Source organism: Varanus komodoensis, unplaced genomic scaffold, assembly GCF_004798865.1.
Source record: "Varanus komodoensis strain SLA01 unplaced genomic scaffold, ASM479886v1 scaffold26, whole genome shotgun sequence".
In the NCBI taxonomy this organism is placed as follows: domain Eukaryota; kingdom Metazoa; phylum Chordata; class Lepidosauria; order Squamata; family Varanidae; genus Varanus; species Varanus komodoensis.
Genome location: NW_025335684.1, coordinates 6,253,016 through 6,273,380, shown reverse-complemented (window position 1 = coordinate 6,273,380; position 20,365 = coordinate 6,253,016). Strand labels below are relative to the sequence as shown.

The following is a 20,365-nucleotide window of genomic DNA, read 5'->3' as shown; positions in this document are numbered from 1 at the left end:
CCCCCCCCCCCCCCCCCCCCGTGCTTCGGCCTCCTAGCTCTTCCCGGGCAACCTAGACGGAGACTCTCGTTCCGGTGAGGCCAGCGGAGCTCATACCAAGGACTCCACCACCTGCCTCTTCCCAGAAACGAGCATTTCTGCCATCGGCGGCATCCAGAGGAAATGCATCATCTCCCCTGAGGAAGCAGCCGCTCCGGCTGGCGCGACAAACTCGTGGAACCCACTGCGGACAGAAGACAGCACGCGTGCGAATGCCGCATGCCACGCGGCGGGGGGCAACGGTGCCCGCCCTCCATCGGTTTATGGCAGTGGAGACCTTGCAGTGAGACTCCGAGCATCCAGTACAACCATCCCAGAAGGAAGGGAGGAAAGAAGGAGGGGGAGGAAAGCCCACAGGACATTGGAGCTGTGAAAAGGGAGTTCTAAAAGATTTACAGGTTGGACTGCACAATTTGCTGGGGTGCACAATGCTACCAAGGAGATCTGTCATCATCCAAAGTACACTCCAAGCCGCCCACTTGCCTGGACTTCAGCCTCCGTGGTTCTCGTTTCCTTCTGTTCCTCCAATCAATCAATTGCTCACCCCGCTGAACCTCAATCCCCCACTCATTTCTGCTGCTCATCTCCCCTTCTCCCTCTCCTTCTTGAGCCCTCCTCCACCCGTGTTTCCCGCTTCGGTTGGCTGTTTGCTGGAAAACTCCTCCTTGAGTTAAGAAGCCGACCAATGAAGCCCAAGAGGATGGCAGAACCAGACTCCAGTCCGAACTAAAAAGGTCAAACCAGGCAGATGTGCCGTTGGCTTGAGGTCCTGGAATAGAGTTTTGGTTAAGCCTTATGTGAGCCTGCTATGGAATTATGCTTAGAATGTACATTCTTGGTAGAGTGCAAAACAGAGTATCTGTATGGAGTATGAAATCCCATTTCTTCAGAACTGCCTCCTGCACTCATGCCAAATGGAGTTGGGTTACATTTTTTGCATTTTGTTTTCATAGAATTGCGAAGTTGGATATTTCAGAATGTATTTTCCAAATGTTTTCAGGTTCCAAAATGGCCTTTGAAGTGTTGCTGGCGAAGGAGAACTTTGGAAGCATGGATCTGCAAAGTGTTTGAGTCCTGAGTGATTCATTTCAGTTTGATTCTGATCAGGATTTTATCCAGTTCACAACTTTTGGAAGGTCCATGAACTCAGTTGCAGGGAGCAGCTGAGGACTCTAAGCTCTTGACATTAATACATTTCAAAAAATCTGTCCATTTCAAAAATGTTTGAAATTTGAAAGACTGCACAAGGAAAAATGCACAGATTTTCATGCAAAGAGAAAAAAAGAAAGCTCACATTCGGATATCGACTCAAGTCAGAACAAATTTTAAAATGGATTTCAGAGAAGTTTGGTGAGCTTGAGTTTTACTGATTTACACACCCCTAAATTCCTTTCCAAGATAGTGCGTGCAGTTGCAGCAGGAGGCATAGGCAGAGGTGGAAAAAAATAAAACAGCAGGAAGACAGTAAGAAAGAAAAAAGTGGCAATCAGAAGGAAGGAGAAAGGGATGGACAAATCTGTCAGTTTTGGGTTCTTTGTCCATTTTATAATCCATCAGTTTCATAACCTCACAATTTCATTTTCTCATTTGTTCCAACTTACACTCATTTCATTCCATGTCTAGATCCATTTTTTTAAGTGAATGTGGATGCAGAAAGGCAAGCTTTGAGGAAGAGTTTGCAGAACTTCGGTGAACCCAAACAATGCAGATTCGCCCAGACCTCACCCGAAATGGTGCAGCGCAACAGTACCTGTAAAGTTTGGCTGGTCTGCACATTTCTTTTCCTAAGACGGCACACAAACGAACAAACACACCTTCATTTCGTGCAATACCTAAAATACGCCCTGGAGTGCAGTGAATATGCGAATCATGTCAAACGGCTCTGAAGAACACTCAGCACCATGGATTTCTCTGGGCATTAAATTTTCCCAGCAACACTAGAAAGATTGGGTTGGCCTCACTACCTGCCATTTTGAACAGTCACGGTACTTATCTGCATGCATCTCAGCATTTCGCAGAAGCATCTATTCTGCCCTGTGGGTTTTCTCCCATTTTCTCTTCCAACTCCCAGCTTTCTGTTCTATTGGCCAATTGAAGAGATGCTTCAAACACTTGATCAAGTGGAGTCTAGCTCATAAACATGCCCACGAACATAGATCTATTCTAATTCATGACCTGTGCAGTAGCGACAGCATCAGAGGTCACAATGCTGCTAGTTAGTCTTTCCACCACCGTGAAACTCCGAGCGCCTGCACAAACCGTAGTCTCCCATCCAGACACCGGCCAGTTCTAGACAGATCAGGCCAAGTGCAGGACAAGGAGAAAGATAATCAACCACAGGGCGGAAGAGCAGCTGGGACCACAAAGCTTGCGCATCCAGACTATTTTCCCCCACTATGGTATTTCTATAATAATGATTTCTATCCATGTGAATTGGCATATGTGCCTTTGACGCAAATCTGAGTCCTTGTTTTTGAGGATGCGTTTCCTCTTTTTTGGCAGTGCACAAGCAATCTCCTTTCTTCAGGTCATATCCTGCATTGCATTTGCTACAAAGGTGAGATGGAGGGATGTGACTCCTGGGAAAACAGGACACGGGGGAAAAATGGGTGGGAGATTGAATTTTTAAAGATGTTTGTTGGTTTCCCCAGGAATTTTTGGAAATTATGAAGGGTGGGATTGCTTTTCCCTGATTTTCCCCCCTGTCTTTTTGCATCCAAGCCTTCACATCCCAGCTGCACAGGATCACCTCTCTGGAGATCAGAATTTGTTTTCCCTTAGCCATATTTGGAGAGAATCAAGCCATGGCTTCCCCTCTGCTCCTGGGAGTTTGTCAGACACCGTACGGCAGCTCCAGGTTCAGCTCCCGCAGCGATCATTTGTGGGAAATGACTGACTAACTAATTTGGATTAGTCACAAATGATCCCCTAATAAGGACATGTACTTCATAGCTCCCGGGTGCATTTACACGTGGCAGTGCTGTGCCCCAGAGGCGCTGGTGTCCGGGATTTTGCCCACAGTCATTTGTGCAAAGCATGCAGGCCAGGGATAAATGACTCCCAGATCTATTTGTCAGTGTGGGTTTTCGCCGGGTCATCTCAAAAGTGTTTCGGCTGACAAGAAAAGCATTGCACAACATGTTCCATCCGATCTTTCTAATTATGGCAAGAAATATTTCCCACTAACTAAGTTAGAAAGTGACTAAGAGAGGAAAGGAAGGGGGGGCAGGAAGGGGAAGACCCCCCCCCACCGACCTCTGGTGTAGGAAGAATAATTCACCCACAAAGAATGGACCATCGTTTTTGGTTCAAGATCAAAATCAAAAACAAAAGGTCATGGCTGGCTGGAGAATGCTGAGAGATGCAGGGCTTTTTTCTGTCTAAACATGTGTGGGATTGCGCCCCCAAGAGCCACTGCCTGCCGGAACCGATGCTGCGCAAGTCCCCCTGGAAGGAACAAGCATAGTGCAGAACACCCCGGATTAAAAAAACCCTCGCCAGCTTGCTGGGCTGAGCTGGACACACCTGGCATGAGAACTATGATCCACCCCTTGCCTTGGGTCGACAGAAGTGCACCTGCCTCTCTTTCTGGTTCGCAGACACCCACCTTCCACACATTTCAGGCCTAGGTTTGGGGCCAGCTACCCATGGCCTCAGCTGGGTCTCGTCAGATTTCCTGCTTGCCACATTTCTGGAGTGGCTTCCTGTTTCTCACAAAGATAATTCGGGAGGTAGCATTCCTTTCCTGTGTGTTTTTCTCCTCCAAATAGATCGGCCTTACTTAGGGAGCCTTCCACCTTTGTTACGGAGTCGGGAGAGTGCAAGGGAGGTCAAAGGCATCATTAAAGGAACCACTTCAACAGCGGCAATCACTAAAGCAAGCAATTAGGCGTTAGACCCACCATTAAAATGCGTCTGTAGCTATCTCTGTCAATGCCCCAAAGCTTGAGGTCCGTCTTGGCTTTGACCGTAGCGGCTCTTGGCGTCCCATAGATCAGGGCGAGCTCTCCGAAGCTGCCTCCTTCTCCGATGCTCGTGACCCATTCTCCATTCACGTACACCTACCAGTGTCGACAAAAGAGAGAATACCAATTTAGCCGGGCCACTTCAGCCGGGGGGAAGGGATGGCTGCCATGCTCTAAAATACACATGACAAAAAATAGCTTTCTTTCTCATACTACTGCTTCTGGAAGTCAACAGTCCAAAAACAATAGCTGAGCCATTTCCTCATAGTCACCCAAAAAAAAGAGAGAGAGAGAGAGAGAAAAAAAAAAAACCCCAGGACAGGAGAGATGGAACAACTCGCTTTGCAGAGAGAATTTAAAGTCGCCTTGCTTTTAGAACCATGCCAGTATTTATTCTTTGAGTTTTAAGTTCCCTGGTGGTTTGTTGGCATCCAAACTCTCCCACTTTCTAGCGCTTGCTGCAGACGTAGAACCGAGGGGCAAAACTGTCACCTTTTCTTTCCTTCTGCTTTTGCCTTTCACTAATACTGTCAAGAATTGAAAGGAGGAGAGAGAATGCCACAGCGCTGTTTGCAGGAGAGCCCCATCACTGTGAAGAGGGAAAGAAACCAATTCTGCACACAGTTCTCGAACATAAAGGGTTGTGTGAGACCTCTTCCCATCTCACTACCTTCAAACAAAGGTAGAGTTCTGGCATGTCGAAGGCTGTGCTCAGATGGCCCATTTCTTACTGCACTACCGTCCTGAGACTTCTGGGAGAGGACAGGATAAAAAGGCTTTAAATAAATACATACATAAATAAATAAGATATTTGTGTGTTTTCTGCAGGCAGGAGATTGGCCAGGTAGCAGAGTCTGTCCTACCAGGGGCTGAGTGAGCCAGTCAGCTCATCTGGCTATGGTCCAGGAGAGAGGGCCGGTCCTGCTATGTGGCAATAGAGGTAACCGTCCCAGTCAGCGAGCAGCCAGGAGACCGGGCTGGCTCCGCCATGCGGTGAAGGACGGCGGCCCTCTCCGGTGGATCGCAGCCCAAGGGACAGGCAAACGTCCAAAGAGAAAGGGGTGAGAAACGGAGGGCGAAGGATGTGGATGTTGCCTCCGTCCACCCGATCCTGGCATGTGAGCCCAGACAAATGACTCTGGAGGGAAAGTGACCCACAATAGAAAGGAAAGGTCCCCTACTTCTGGTATATAGGATTTCCCGAGGCCTCCTCACAAAACTGCACTTCCCAGGGCCCACGAAGCATGGGACTAACTTAGCCCAGCTTGTGCCTGTGGTGCATTCATGCCCTAAGTCAGCCCGCAGCAATGTGGCCCACTCCAGATTCCACGACAGACTACCACTCCCATCGTGCCAACACAGGAAGGATCAGGCTGGATCGGACCCAAGACCTGTCTGGGCCAGCATTCAGTTTCCACGATCTCCAGTCCTCTTCCCCATGTTCCTCAGCAAATAGCACTCAGGGCCCCTGATACTGGAAACAGTGACTGTAGCCACTGTAGAAACAGTAGCCACGGGGCATGTAGGCTGGGGATGATAGCTGTTGTCAGCTAACGCATCTGGGGTGAAGTTCCCCCGGCCCCGTGCAGTCTTCCTGTGACCCACCAGGAGTGCAAAGTCCAGTCCCCCGGACAGGCTGTGGTTCTGCAGAGCTGTGGACTTAAGAACCTGTCCTTACTTCCCTAATCCAAATGCCATTTTCTAGCATCCGTCACTTGAAAGAAAACTGTGCGAAGAAACCTTACACAAATGACCCATGTGCTCCACGTGGGAAGCCACTGTACTCAAAGTCTGAAACCTCAGTGTTTGGCCAGACTTGGCAGCAAATTTTGCCTTCCGGATGATGATCTATTGTCCTGTCATCCTGTCCTTTGGCGGAAAGTTCAGCCGTGCTAAGTTTACTTCGCAAATCTGCCTCTCTCTCTCTTTCTCTCTCTCCTGCTTTTAAACTGGGGGGTGGAAGGAAAGAAAGAAAGAAAGAAAGAAACTTTGTCCATTCTATTTAAAGTCCCAGCTTATTTTAGCCGCCTGGTTTCCTGAATGTGAATTCAGAGGGATGAAAAATGCAGAAGAACCCACGCCACCCTTTCCCAATTCAGTGCCTTCCGGACACTTTGGACTGCAACCCCCATTCTCCCCAGTCAGGCTGGTGTGATAGGAGTTGCAGTCCAACACTTCCAGAGGGCTCTGGGGTGGAAAAGGCTAGTCCAAGAGGTGCTTTTCCAAAGATGGAGCCAAACGCTCGAAAACCCCATGGGGCCAGCCACCTGCATCGCAGCCCTCTCTTCCTCCTCCTCTGCTCATAGCGCCTCCAGCAGCTGCATGTTCCATGTGGACGTGCGCATGTACAAGTTATCTGTCTTTATCAACAGGCTGATACGGCCCACACCTGTACATGTTTATCAGCAGCACGATTAGGACCAAGCAGAAAGTCACATAAAAACTTGTGAAAACTTCCCCTAGCTATCTGATCATTAAAGGTCATGGAAATCGACTTACTTTAAAACATGGGCATACACAATGCCAGGCTGATAAGTCAGTGTGTGTCTATGAACTGTTGATCCTGTAAAAGTCCGTACAAGACTCAACATTCCTCTGCAGAGGCTTGAGAGGTTGCCTCCATCCGCACGGTAGCCAAAAGACCCTTGCGGCTTTCGTGCCCTTTGCACAAGAAGGTGAGGCTGCGGATGCCCAGGTAGGAAGAGCCCGCAGCTTCCTAAAGATCAAAAGCACCCGGGCCCCTGCTGACTTCCGTCCTTGGGGTAGGTGCAACTGCGGTTCCAATCACGGACTTGGACGTCATCCAGGTGAATTAGCTTTGCCCTCCTTCCTTTCAGTAGGACAGAGGTGGGCAATGTATGGCCCTTCGGGTGTTTTGGCCTACCACTCCATGATCCTCCCTCCATAGGGCCAATGGGAATTGTAGTCCAAAACAAGAGGCGGGGGCACAAGTTACCCGCCATGGCTTCCAGAGACAGGTACCGGCGTAACCATGAGATTGTCCCAACACCTTGTCAACCAGATGGTGGGACAAGTCGGCTTAATCAGTGGGGGGCAAGGCAAAGGTACCAGCCCCAGGGTTTCTAGCGCTACCAATCAAATATGTAGTCCTTCCATCTTTCCCTCCTTCATGTCCCCCTCCCCCAGGAAGAGAAAGGACGGGAGATGAGGCAGGGAATCAGGAGAAGATGCTGTCTCTCGAAACCCACCACCACCCATAAAATCCAATGGATGAGGCAGCACAGCGGAACATTAAAAGGATCCTTTAAGCACTGAGCAGGGGCTTCTCAGCAGTTGCCTGGCCCCCTACACGTCTCAAGGGTTGTGGGATAGTTCAGATCCCCAGATCCAGGGTCAGAAAAAACGCTCTGACCTCAGAGTTGGGGGTCTACCCACAGCTCCCCCTTCCCCCAGCGCAGCTAGTATGAAAAGATTTGTGCCCAATGCTTCTATGAAGTTGGAAGGGTGATCTCAGAGAAGGGGTTACAGGGACAGGAGGGCAAAGCACCGGCCCCCCTTCTCTCCCCCTCCAAAGCACTGCAGACAGGTGGCCAAAATCACCTGCCTACCTGACTTGCAGGGCTGGAGTATCAGAGAAGCTCACCGCCAACGTACCCCCTGCCCTTCATAGGACACCTCTGCCTCTGGAGACCTATCGGCATTCCTATAAAATTGCCCCCTCAGAGTTCTACAATTCCCAAAATTCTTTCAGGGAAGCCCTGGCCCTGAAACAGGAATGAAAGTGAGATCAAACTCTGGTGGAGACGTAAGTTAAGACTTGCTCCACACCCTCCGAGGACCAAGCCCTACTGAACAAAGTGGGAGTTACCGGGGAGTAACCATGCCCAGGCCAGGGCTGCTGATATGGAATTGGGGTTTTCTGAATGCAGCAATGAGCATTGCTTGGGCCGGTTAGTTCGTTTGCCTGTTTCGCTGCAGATGCAAAGCAACTTGTCAGAGCGACCAGTTTACGAGAAGAAAACTCCCAAGACTGACTGAAGGAGGAGATGACAAGCCCGACAAGGCATTGACCATAATAAGCATTTTAAGAAAGAAATCCATTCTGAGAATCTATTTTGAAAGCCTGGCTAACAGTGCTTCTTTATGCAGAGGAGAAGGGGGGTAAAGAGCAAGGATTGTAAAATTAAACCAACAGGAAGCGGGTTTATATTTGGAAATATGGATTAGGGATTTTTCCCCTTCAAAACACACACTTTGGAGCAGGTACTTTCAACATTTTTACTGGAAGCCTGTCATTTATGTTTCACCAGATATGTTTGGGCACGTTGCCAGGCTTCTCTAGGTACCGATGTGGCTGCCCACATCGCTGAAACGGAAAAGCCTTAAGCTGCTCTCCCATCTAGCCAAGAGATTTTCCATATTCTGGGTTTGGGGCTGCAAATTAATGAGATGCTTCTCCGCAGTTTGCTGACCTCCTCAGGTCATCCTATCATGCCAGCAGGCTTCCGACAAAAGGAAAGGGGGCTGCTGTGAGATACCGCCCCCCCCCCCCATCCAATATATGCCCTGAGTTGCACTACAGCCCTGACCACCGAGTTTCCTGGGGACGCAGGTCCCAAAAGAACGGGGCCAAGCAAGCATCTTCAACAAGAGGAAAAGATGTGTCGGCCCCTCTATCAGCACCATCGCTCCCAGACAATGGAGCTCAGAAGCCTGAAATGCTGCTGAGTATACGAAGGGCACCAATTAGGGTATATTTGGGGGGCTTTTACACAATAAATGTGTTGAAGTGACCCAGGTCTGTGGTGACTTCTTTAGGAGCCCTGCCTCCAGCCTGGGAGGGGCCCACTGGCAGTCTTCTCCCCCATGAGCTTCTCCAAACCCCTTCCAAACCAAAGCCCTCCGAGTTGGCGGCCCACCCCCGATCGTGCGGCACTGAACCACCTCGTTTGACCTTTTCCAGCATTTCCCACCATCCGCTTCCCACTGATTCAGGTCTAGTCTAGCCCGCCTTCTCCACACCTTGCATGATATCGTGCCCCGTGGCCGGAGCATCCATTCCCCCTCCAGCTAGAGCCAACTTAGCAGAAATCCTTGGCCACGGAGGCAGCTGTCTGTTGTGTCTCTGGATGAATCACCTCTCGGGGATTTCCCCCTTCTTTCGGGAAGAAAGGCATTGAATCATGCAGAGCCAGACCTGGAACAGTGATTCATGCCTAACAAAAGGGTGTAGACACCTCTGAGAGTGGTGGAGTCTTAACTCTTCCGTGCTTCCACAGCTTTCATCTTGATTTGGGGGCAAGCAGATGTTAAATATTTGTGTTAAATATACAGCACGCAGCAGCTCCTTTGTTTGCTTTTGTGAGAGCACGTGGGTCTGCGGTCCAGAGCTGGAATGCTGGCGCAACAAGGTTTAAAACGTCACTCCAGGCACTTCTTTTCTTTCTGACACGCCACCCCTGGGAGCACAGCCTTTGAAAGGGGGGCAGGAGAACGCGCTGGTGCCAAGAGGCTTCCCCCTCATTTTTAGCCCCCACGGAGAAGTACGCATCTTCCTTGCAAAGCAACCTTCTCCAACTTGGAGTCCTTCAGATGTTTTGGAGCACGGCTCCCACCATTCCTGATCCTTGGCTATGCTGGCAGGGGTTGATGGGAAGTGGACTCCAAAACATCTGGAGGACACAAGATTGTAGAAGGCCAGGAGTATAACCCTGAGGTGGGCACTCAGGACCACATATTGTGAGGCACTTGGAGTGGCTTGGCTGGTGGCGACGAGGAGGAGGGCCTTCTCTGTGGTAGCCCCCAAATTCTGGACCATCTCCTACCTGGTGCCAACCGAGCCATCTTTTCAGGAGCATTAAATGCCCTCTATTCATGGACATTTCATGGCATTTCATGGCATAGGATAAGACAGCTACATTAGCTTATCTAGCATTTTACTGCAATTGCTTTTAACTGTACAAATCCCTTTAAATTTGAAATTTTATGCTGCATTGAACTACCCAGAGAGCTTTGGCTCTTGGGAGAGGAGATCAATTTAACAGCACCACCAACAACACTTAAAACACAGAGAAGGAGAGATGCAAGTGAGGATGGTGAGGGGGAAAATGCACACTGAAGTCAAAACAATAAACAGTCGCGTGGTAACTTCCGAACATACAAAGCTGCCATGCTGCGTCCAGTCCTTGCCCCAACCAGCCCAGGTCCATCCACACCGAGTGGCGGCAGCTTCCCCGGGGATTCTGCTGGGATTCCTCCACCCACAGAGGCCGGGGATGGCGCTGCAGCCACGGCATGCCAAGCAAGCCTTCCCTCTCCCCTTCGTGGCCGAGGGTGCCATCCAAAGGATCCCAGCACCATCTGGGAGAACGCAGGACTGCTCCTGTCCAAGCAATGAGGTTCAACACCCCCCCTCCCCCCGCCTGCACAGAGCTTGTAGCTGGGCCTCCGAGGAAGAACGAAGGGGCGTTACAGATGCAGGGACGGAAGGAGGCCGGGGCCGGGCAGCTGCATCCAGGCACCCTTCCCACCAGCCCCTAGCCCTAAATCTAGGTGACAAAAAAAAGCAGAGGTCTGAGTAAAATGCAGGGCCAGGTCAAGCGGTGGCAAAGCTCAGTGCCTCCGTTCCTTGTGCCTCGAAAGGATGCTCACAATCTTCCAGACTGGGGTGGGGGTGGGGGTTACAAGCACCTGGTTTGGGGGTAATGCAGTTGCTCTCTAACAGATCTATTATGGCTGAAAGTCTTGTGGACCAGAAGCCCTCCAGCATTTCTGTGCAGCTCAATAGCAACGCTCTGTGGCTTGTTCACAAGATGGTAATAGAATAGAAAACTTCTCTCATTTAAAACTGGGATGAAGTCCCCATCTGTCTGTCTGTCTGCCTTTCTTTCTTTTATTTGGGATATTTCTAACCCATCCAATCGCTGCGCGTCTCTGGATGGCTTACAACAATTATTCAAAAAATACGACAATGTAAAACATCATCTTAATAGCCCAAACAATAATAATATTAATAATACTAATAATCCATGACTGGTATTTAAAAACACAATTAAAATTTTTTAAACTTTAAAATACTGGGTGAATAAAAAGGTCCTGACCTGGCACCGGAAAGCATATAATGTCGGCGCCAGGCGGACCTCTCTGGGGAGCACATTCCATAGCAGTTAAATGCATGAAGCTTTGTCCCCTGGAAGGTGCTCGGGAGAGGCAGATAGAACGAGCCGGGCAGAAGAATCTCCGGAAAGTGAGGATTTTAGAAATCAGTATACTGCATGGGAAAATACGCCACATTTTAGGGTTATGGGGGAAATCCAGGGTAGGGTTAGGCTTAGCAAAACAAAGGTGTTTCTGCTGCTTCCGAGGCCTGGAAGGTGCTTAGGAGGGGCAGATAGAACGAGCTGGGCAGAAAAATCTCCAGAAAGTGAGGATTTTAGAAATCGGGGTGCTGCAGGGAGAATTACCCCATATTTTAGAGCTATGTGGGGAATTAAGAAAATTTTTAATAAAACATTTCTACCCCATCTTTCACGACAGCTCTGTGCAAAAATCTATGTCCTGCGACCACTGCATGGAAGTTTCAAATGTGCCAGACGCGTGTGGTCAAGTCAGCCACACATAACGGACGCTGGCTCTCACCAATGGCTTCACAGAAAAGCATGCGTGTTTTCAAGAGGGACAGGATGGGGCAGAATGAATTATGTGACAGCGTGCAGATATCGGCAACGTTTTTGGCTGGCCAAGCCTGGCTTTTCTTGATGCCATAGCAGGAAGTCCCTAGAAGCCAAATTCTGATCCTCTGTGCACCCGCCCACTGTGTTGCGGAGCAGAATCAAGCTTGTTCCCACACTCCTGTACACAACCTGCTCTTGCGATCTTGTTAAGCTGTCTTTCTCCTTTGCCTGGCCTTGCTGTGTGGCACAAATTGCTGCCTAGTTGGGATACCTTGCTTGATAGGAGCACTAAGTCACCCGGCAGCCTGAGGAGCGAGCGACTTCTGGATGGCTGAATTCCCTAAAATGCCAATTAAGCCGATCCCCTGACACAAACATGTGCTTTAAAAAAAGAAGGCGCCTTTGACTAAAATAACTGCCAGGCGCTGCTGAACAGCTTAAAATACATCCCAGGCTTCTCAAAATAGATTTGGGGTTGGGAGGGTGGAGAGACCCACCAGATCAGATTATCGACGTCTCTGGGCTCGGAGATTAGCTTGTTCCTGGAGAACCCACAAAAGGCTCCGCTGTCCAGACTTCTCTTTAAGATCATTTTATTCCAAAGCATGCAATGATGATTTTCAACTTTGCTCGCTTCACATAAAACGTGTGCTACTGCTATCGATCCAGTACTGTTACAAGCGTCTGTTTTCATTCATGCACGCATTGGCCTTTCATTTGCAAACCCTGTTCTTGCCCCCACCCCAGGTAAATGGCCTGCAGATTGCTTTTAAATATACTGCCTATCTAACTTTGCCCGGGGCATTTGCCATTTCAGTGGCGAACGAACCAGGACACGGGCAAATAAATGTCAAAAGTTGTTCCGTGGAGGAAAATTGGAACACGACTAGCGGCTGGGCAGCGCTGGTGCTGCTTCGCATTCTTCTGTCCAACAGGTGCCTACCTGTGTACAAGCGTTCGCATTTAAAAGATGAACATCTGAACCCAAATTTCAATGAGCTGCAAAAGTGACTGAAGTGTTACTGAACTAGCATTAGATCACAGAATGGGTTCAAACAGTGACTGCACGTTTACCAAATGATTTGATTATCAAGAGGTTAGGATGCTCTGGCATTGCATAAGAACCCTTTCTAGTATTTTATTTTGTTGTAAACTTCCCAGAGAGTGTTGGCGATGAGCTGTATAGAAATGAAATAAATAGTAATATCGAAATGAATAAATAATAAAATCTCCAATGAGCCGTTTACAAAACCACCCTAGGAATCTTTGTTCTACTGACCTTCCAGAAACTGAGAGCAAAGAAGAGACCTGACAATCTATATATACGTTAAAAATATAAAACCACGTTTTAGGATAATTCCTTCCGAGGCTGCTTGTCAGCAAAAAAAGCCCCTCCTATGACAGCATGCCTCAAATGTAATAAATCAATGATAAAAACAGAAGTTAAAGAATTAACCATTAAAGCCAGATTGTACCCGCCCCTCCTCACTGGGCTGCTCCCAGTGAGAGAAAAATCTAAGCCCTGTTTATTGTAATGGGACTTCCCTAAGTAGGATTTACACAGGTTGCAACACTCTGCAGGCACCTATCCATGACCCAGTCATTCATGGCAAGTTATTAAATGCAAACTGCGGTTTTTGAAGACAAAAATCTCAGCCTGGAGGCCCCTGTTCATTCTGTACAAGAAGACACAAATGACCACAATGTAACCTGGGTGATGGTGGAAACCCTCTGCTCTAGTTTCATGTGAGCCCCCGAGTATATCCCATCAGGAGAGCCCTCCATCTTGATCTCTCAAGCCAAGGGAAAGACAAATGCGGGTTCTAAGCTGAGAATTATTTGCTTGCTTATGATACCCCATTAAGCTGCTGCATGTGGACAAATATGTTTGGGTCACAGCAGTGCTGCGTGGGGAAATTATTCCTAACAACTCCAGGCTGGCTGCCCACAGCTTCCAGTTTTGAACCAGAACTTCTCGCAGGAGCAAGGATTTTAAAATGGATCCAGGGAGACCTGGGTGGTGCAGAGAATTACTGCAACTCTGCAGCTTGGTTTGAAGGTAATGCGAAGATATGATTTAGCACCACTTGAATGGAGTTCAGACTCATGGAGCGTCTCCCCTCTTTTTCTCATCCAGCAGGACAAGGAGAGGGAGACGGGGAACATCACCTTTATTCCTAACTAGCATCCTCCATCAGGCCTAAATGGAGAACTCTGAGTCCTTTAAACTACGGTTTGACACCAAACCAAAGGGCATAAACCACAGTTTGAACTTGGCTTAAACTAACCAGAGTTGAGCCCCTGGTCTCCCATACAGAGGCTTTGGGTATTGCTGTGCCCACCGAGTTCTCTACTCGTACCTTCTGAGCTTTCTGTCCTTCCTAGTTTTAATACTATTTCTCCAGCTTAAAAAAATAACTGGCATGCTGCAAAACAAAGAAATGCCTTCCAGCAGCATCTTGATTGGGATTTAAGACTGGTTTTGTCTTTCGTTGTGAACACCTCACCTCTGTCTTATCCTTAGGTTCTTAAGTGAGTTTACTTTTCTTTTAGTCTTACCAGCCGGGTTTTGAGAAATGAGCATGTTGTGACCAGCCGAGCCCATGATGGCAGTGTTTGAGGAAGGGACTCCTGACATTCCCAGCATTCCAAATGTGCCCACCAACCCCAAGAGGTTAGGGACGCCTGGTAGACCCAGATCATAAACCATGGTTTGATCCTGGCTTGTTTAACAACCCAGAGTCCCCAGCATTCAGTAGCAATGGGGATGTAAAGTTAGTTTTAACAACAGACATTGGGCAAAGGAGACATGAGAGAGGAGAGAACTAGCCCCAGGCTCACAGGAATTGACCCACATGATGCTAATCTAGGGTTCTACACATTCTTTTAAATAACACAAATTCCTTCTCCATCTTGCCGCATTCAATCCCTAGGTGAGGCTAACATCTGACCACAGTTAACACATTAGAAGCACACGGATGAAGATCTCATGATAAGGACCAGAGGGAAAACATTCTTTTTCAAGATGCTGAGAGGTGAACGGTGTCTGAGATGTTCTGTAGGGAATGGGATAGAAAAGCTTTTAATAAATACATTAAATAAACTTACATCTACTTCTCCTTGATCGATCACATAAAAATTGTCCCCTTCATCTCCTGCAAGAATAGAAAAACACAAATCAGTTCTGACGGTTTTAGAAAGCCCTCATAAGGTTGTTGAAGAGACCGTAAAGCCACCTTCCCCAACCCAGTGACTTCCAATTCTGTTGATCAGAATTCCCATCATCCCCAGCCATTTGGCTAGAGTTGACCAGAGTTGTATTCTAACGCCTTTGTAAGGCGGCAGGATGGGGTAAGTGGACATAAAGTGCGTGGGCAGATTTGCAGTGGTAAATGTTGTGATTCGGTGCATCTGCTGGAGTTGTTTTCCCCCGGAATACTTATAATAAAGAGGGTGCCACTGAAAATCCAAATATTCCCTCTCCTTGTTTCATTGCTATTCGGCACCCAAGGACATGACGGAAAGAACTGCCAAATTTCTTCACTCTCATTAACATGCGCTCCAGGTCAACTTGCCTTCTGGGAAAGCGATGCATGCAGCTTTCCAGACAGAAGGGCAAAGTGCCATCTTTCGCCTCCACCTGGCATCTGCAGGGCCCATCTGCCACTGCTGTTCTGCAAAGTGGGCCTTGGAGGGTGCAGTTTCTGGCAAAGAGCCAGCAGGCAGGAAGACGATGCCAGCCTCTCTCTCTCCCACCCCTTTTGCCCTCTGACTACTCTGCACACTCTTCCTCAAGCCCAGGTGCCATACCTGGAGTGTGCTCACCTGGCGCCAACACCACCCTCCATCCAGGCTGCCCCGATTTGGGTGCATTTGATAGCATAGGATGGGCTCTTTAAAGCATCTGTTGGATTGCTTATGGCTGTCATGTATGGTTTAGTTGGCAGTTTGGTGGAGTCAGGAGAGGTATTTTAGCAGATAACTGCTTTGGGTTGGTTTAAATTGTGTATCTTACACTGTTGCTGAAATTTGCAGGTTTTTAAAAGGAAGAGATCAAATAAACCTTCTTCTTCAACATCGCCATGTTGGCCCTAGACTGATTTCAGAAACCCCCCACCTGGCAAAAGCAGTGTGTTCCTCTTCTAGGGAAGGAAAGAGGGAGAGAAGGGATGGGGTGGAGAGCGGGTGCCCCCATTTTGGGTCTGAATACCTCAAGAGACAGTGTGTCCCTTGACAGATAGAAGCTGCCCCTGTCCTGTTCAGGATCTGAGTTTGCGAGAGAAAGAGGGAGGAAATGGCCCGTGTGGAGATAAAAAGATCCCTTTGCTGCTTCTGAAGAAATTGCCCCCTTCCCGTCCTTTGCTTTGCAGGTAAGATGCAGATTCTGGGCCCCTCGTGTCTTCGGGGGAACCCAGAAAAAGCAGAGAGTCTTCCTAAGCAGGGATTCTCCAAGAAAGGGGCTTTTCTCCCACTACTGCCAGGTGTGTCAAGGGGACACGCTTACCCTGTTGGATGACAGTTTCCCCAGCTATGTGCGTAACCGGGAACATGGCATCAAAGATGTCACTGCAAAGGAAGAAGAAGGAAGACATATTTAAGCAAGGTGTTGCAGGCTCATCAGACAAAAGCCCAGCATTCGACCAGGTCCTCCCACTCCAGTATGGATAGAAAGAAGCCGCTGCGTTGCCGAAGGCTGTGAGTTTTACAGTCAGGGTGATTAAAGAAGAGTCTTTTCAAAACACAGCTTCTGAAATCAGGAGGAAGGTCGAATTAGTAGAAAATTCCCTTGCAGGTCCTGTTTAAACAGTCCCCCAAGGTGAAGAACATTGTAACTGAGCTCCTTGTCTGATTCCAGAAGGACAGAAATTAAAACACAGAGAGAGAGAGACTTGCAAATGAAGTTCTAAACTCACTACCATGGAAGTATGGACCAGACTTGATTTGTTGTGCTTAGCCACTACATGAATCTAACTTAATGAATGAACTTAAATATAAATTATAGGCATGGGGGCCTCAGCCAGATTGCAACTGTACTGTCGCGGGTGCAGGCCTGTAATCCTTTGTTCTCTGTCCCAATACATATTGAACCCCTTGCACATTGCCCTGGTACTCGAAATGAACTTCTAGGCTTATAATAGCCTGAAGTGCCTGATCCTGCCTCATCTTGAGGAAGCTAAGCAGGGTCAGGCCTGGCTGGAGTCTGGATGGGAGACTTGATTCCTGCACTGAGCAGTTTGTTGGGCCCAACGAGCTTCTAAGCCTCTTCCAACGGTCTGATTCTATCATTCACCTAATTCTCGGTGCAGGTTCTTTGGGCCAGGCTGCACGCGGTGGATCTCAAGGTCCGAAGACACAGATGACGCAAAAGAGACCCCATGAGCCTGAAATCTTCCCACCCTTGGTCCTCATTACTAAACCATCACTTTTCAATGGTAGGGAAATGCATATTGCAAACTTGGCTAGCGGGGTATTCCGGCTGCAGAAACAGCATCTTCTTCACAGAATGGATGGCAACACCGAATGGTCATCCAGCCCCTGCTTCATACAGACGATTCCTGAACCGCTGGAGAGCCACTATGGATCCGTGTTAACAGAAACGGACAGATAGATGTGAGTGGAAAGAGAAGTTTCCATATAAGCGGGATTCTATGGGGCAATAGCAGGCCCTTTCCTATGCGTCTTTCCCACCCCTTTATGAGACCGTGTATGGCCACATCAGCCATGAGGAATGGAGATGGGGAGGTGCCCACTCTACAAGCACGTTGCTCTGCCTCTGTCTGCTCCCAAGCCTGGGAGGGCCCATGTTTTCCTGGGGTTTCCTTCTGTGTTTTCCTCCAGCCCTGTTGCATGGCCCGTGTGCATCTGGGAGTCCCTCAAAAACTGGGGATGCTGGGAGCACAGAATCCTTGCGGGACGTTTCTGCCCAGCTGAAAGTCAGGAGACTGCAGCTGGGAGAGACAGGCGTTCTGTTTAGCAGCAGAGAATGACAGGTGGCACATGGGTTAAGCAATCCTTTTCTGCCATCTATGCAAACACAACACCTCTTGAAGTTGCGTTTTTTGACTGAAATTGCCTGGAAAAGAGAGGTTATGTCTCAAGATGCAGGGGGAGGAGGGGATGTGTTACTCCACACCTGGGCACAACGTAAATCATTTATTTTCCAGCACTCTGAAATACAGTCTTCCTTTCTGATGGGTTTTGTACTGGATGTTTTCCAGTGTGATGGTTCTTGTTGACAATTGACTTTATTTTTTTCAAAAATTGGCCATCGGGTTACTTTGTGGCGCTCCTTTGTACAACAGGTAGGTTTCTGCTAAGCAAAGAGAAGGGGTGGAGGGAGATGAGACTGAAGTAGAAGAAAATGAGGGTGAAGTTTTGTAACAGGGTAGGGATCAGAGATATGGACATCACCTGCAGGCAGGAAAACAGGAAAGGAGGGTACCGATTGTGGTGCAGAAATAAACGGATGGTAGGAAGGGGAGAGAAGGAAGGGAAAGGGGCTATGGGATGGAAAGAGAGTATATTCACTATGGCATGGAAGGGAAAAGGAAGAAGGAACAAGAAAGAAGGGAGAGGATTATGAATTATCTCTGGAGAAGCAGGGGCACAAGACAGAATGCTGCGGGGCACAGGGAAAAAAGAGGGACTCTAAAATAAAATAAAATAAAATAAAATAAAATAAAATAAAATAACCATTGAACTCAACTGGTGGCAACATGGCTTTTTTGATGATTAATGCAGTGACTCAGCCCTCTTGAATTAATAAAAACGTACATGTGGACTTCAGAGGGATTCGAGCTATACACCCTGATGCTGGGTGCATTCCTCACTGGCCGCATGAGCAAGAAGAGCAAATATAATAAAACAAAAGATTCACCCAAGCCGCCGGGAGGTCAACAGCTAACCTGTAGCCAATTTTCACTCCCATATATGGGAAACTGCACATTACAAAATCCCATTATTAGCTTATTTCCTGTCCAGCAGTTCCAAAATTCACTCCGGCTTGGTTCTAGGAAACACCCGGTCATAAATTGAAACTAAAGCATTATCTTTAGTCCAGGAGAGTTATCATTTTGCCAGAGTGGTTGGGTTACATGTGCATGCATGCACAAACACACACACACACACACACACACACACACACACAACCTGGCTAGGGGGACGGTTGGGAGGCTCAAAGCTGCCCCCTGCTGGAGCGGCTGCCGTGCTCCTGGCGTAGAAGCAGGCCAGCAGGACTTAAGGAGCATCTGGCCCCGTTGCATCCCATTCCCCTTCCAGAGGTGGCCAAGAAAGGTGAGGCTGATGCAGCCAACGCCACACCGACTGTGCCAGAGGGCAGTGTCCAGACAGCTTCATCTGCCCGCCTTTGGTTTGGGATGCAATTCAAAGCGTTGGCACTGTCCTTTAAAGGCTGGAAGTTGGAGAGAATCTCCATCTGTCACAATAGCAACTGTTAAAATGGCTCCTCCCCAGTTGCACTCATGAACTGAGCTAAGGAAAACCCAGCAGTAGATCTGTGTGCTTAAGAAGTATCAGCTCCGTTATGGCACGGAAACAAATTCCTTGGCTCTAAGGGGAAGTTGCCAAAACTCTATTAAAACCCCCACCAAAGCTGATCTGGCAAGCTGGAGTCTGCCTCTCCCTCCCATAAGGGCAGAGCTAGGTAGAAAGTAGGTCTCCAGATGGTCTGTACCTCAATTCCCAGCATTCATGCCTGTTAGCCATGCTGGTAGTGACTTCTGGGATTTGAAGTCCCACACATTGGGAGATCTACCTTCTGTTGACCCCTGCCCTGGAAAACATTTCCCAGAACCCTGCACAAAGCCAAAATCCTTTGCAGGAATGCAGCAGTTCCTCCTCTGAGACAAGCTGATTTTTTAAAAAAGTTCCTAAAAGTTGAATATCTAAATATTACTGCAAATGGGCCAAGAAAATTCTAGGCTCACTGCTAGATACTGGCTTGCTTTGGAGGAATTTTGCATGCACAGACACGCACACACACACACACACACACGTATGTATATCTTTTTATTTTTGCATGTATATGCTTCCCCGCACTCCTAAAGGACTCTGATTTCCATGTTCAGTACAGCTTTCTTTAAAGACATCTGACACGGTGAGCTCACAAGAGAGGGGAAAGACCTGTCACAAATTCATAATTTAAAAACCATTATAATCCGCAGATTAGGGCTCGACAGAAGAGACAGGTGTTCGACATTTTCTTTGCTCCGCTGAACTTTTATTGCCCAAGACAAAGACATGCCTGCAGGCACCTGACATTCAGAACTTCTAAACCCACAACAGGGAGCTTGCAAGAGGTGCAGAGAAAGAGGGGGGGAAGTTATTTCTATTACTATCCCCATCCTGAGGTCCAAAGACTTTCCGAGCAGTTTAGGGTTGGATATGTGAACTGCATAGAAGCATCCCATACATGGCAGTGGCAATCCACAAGGAAACAAGCATTTCTTGGGAAAAGTGCTCCAGAATGGAGAGAAATTACCAGGACAATCCAATGCATGTCTCTTCAGGAGTTTCTCTCCAGTAACTTAAGCAAAGGACTGAAGGCTGAATGTCAAACAGTGTTCCTTCTATGGGGCACCCCAAGGAAACCTGGCCAGTGGAGACTCTCAGGGAAAAGAGAAAGGATCTCTCTCTCTCTCTCTCTCTCTCTCTCTCTCTCTCTCTCTCTCCCCCCCCCCACACACACACACACACACCCCACTTTTT

The 20,365-nt window shown here is 48.3% G+C and overlaps 1 protein-coding gene across 1 annotated transcript in view; it reads right to left on the bottom strand.

Moving 5' to 3' along the window:
• The window catches only part of PRKAR1B (protein kinase cAMP-dependent type I regulatory subunit beta), a 105,120-nt gene that overhangs the window by 47,241 nt on the left and 37,514 nt on the right, over positions 1 to 20,365 (bottom strand). The window contains exons 5-7 of the mRNA XM_044433851.1: positions 16,143 to 16,204; positions 14,747 to 14,793; positions 3,942 to 4,100 (exon numbers count right to left, since the gene is read on the bottom strand). Coding sequence (XP_044289786.1) covers positions 3,942 to 4,100; positions 14,747 to 14,793; positions 16,143 to 16,204 — 268 coding nt within the window. The remainder of the gene's footprint in view (positions 1 to 3,941; positions 4,101 to 14,746; positions 14,794 to 16,142; positions 16,205 to 20,365) is intronic.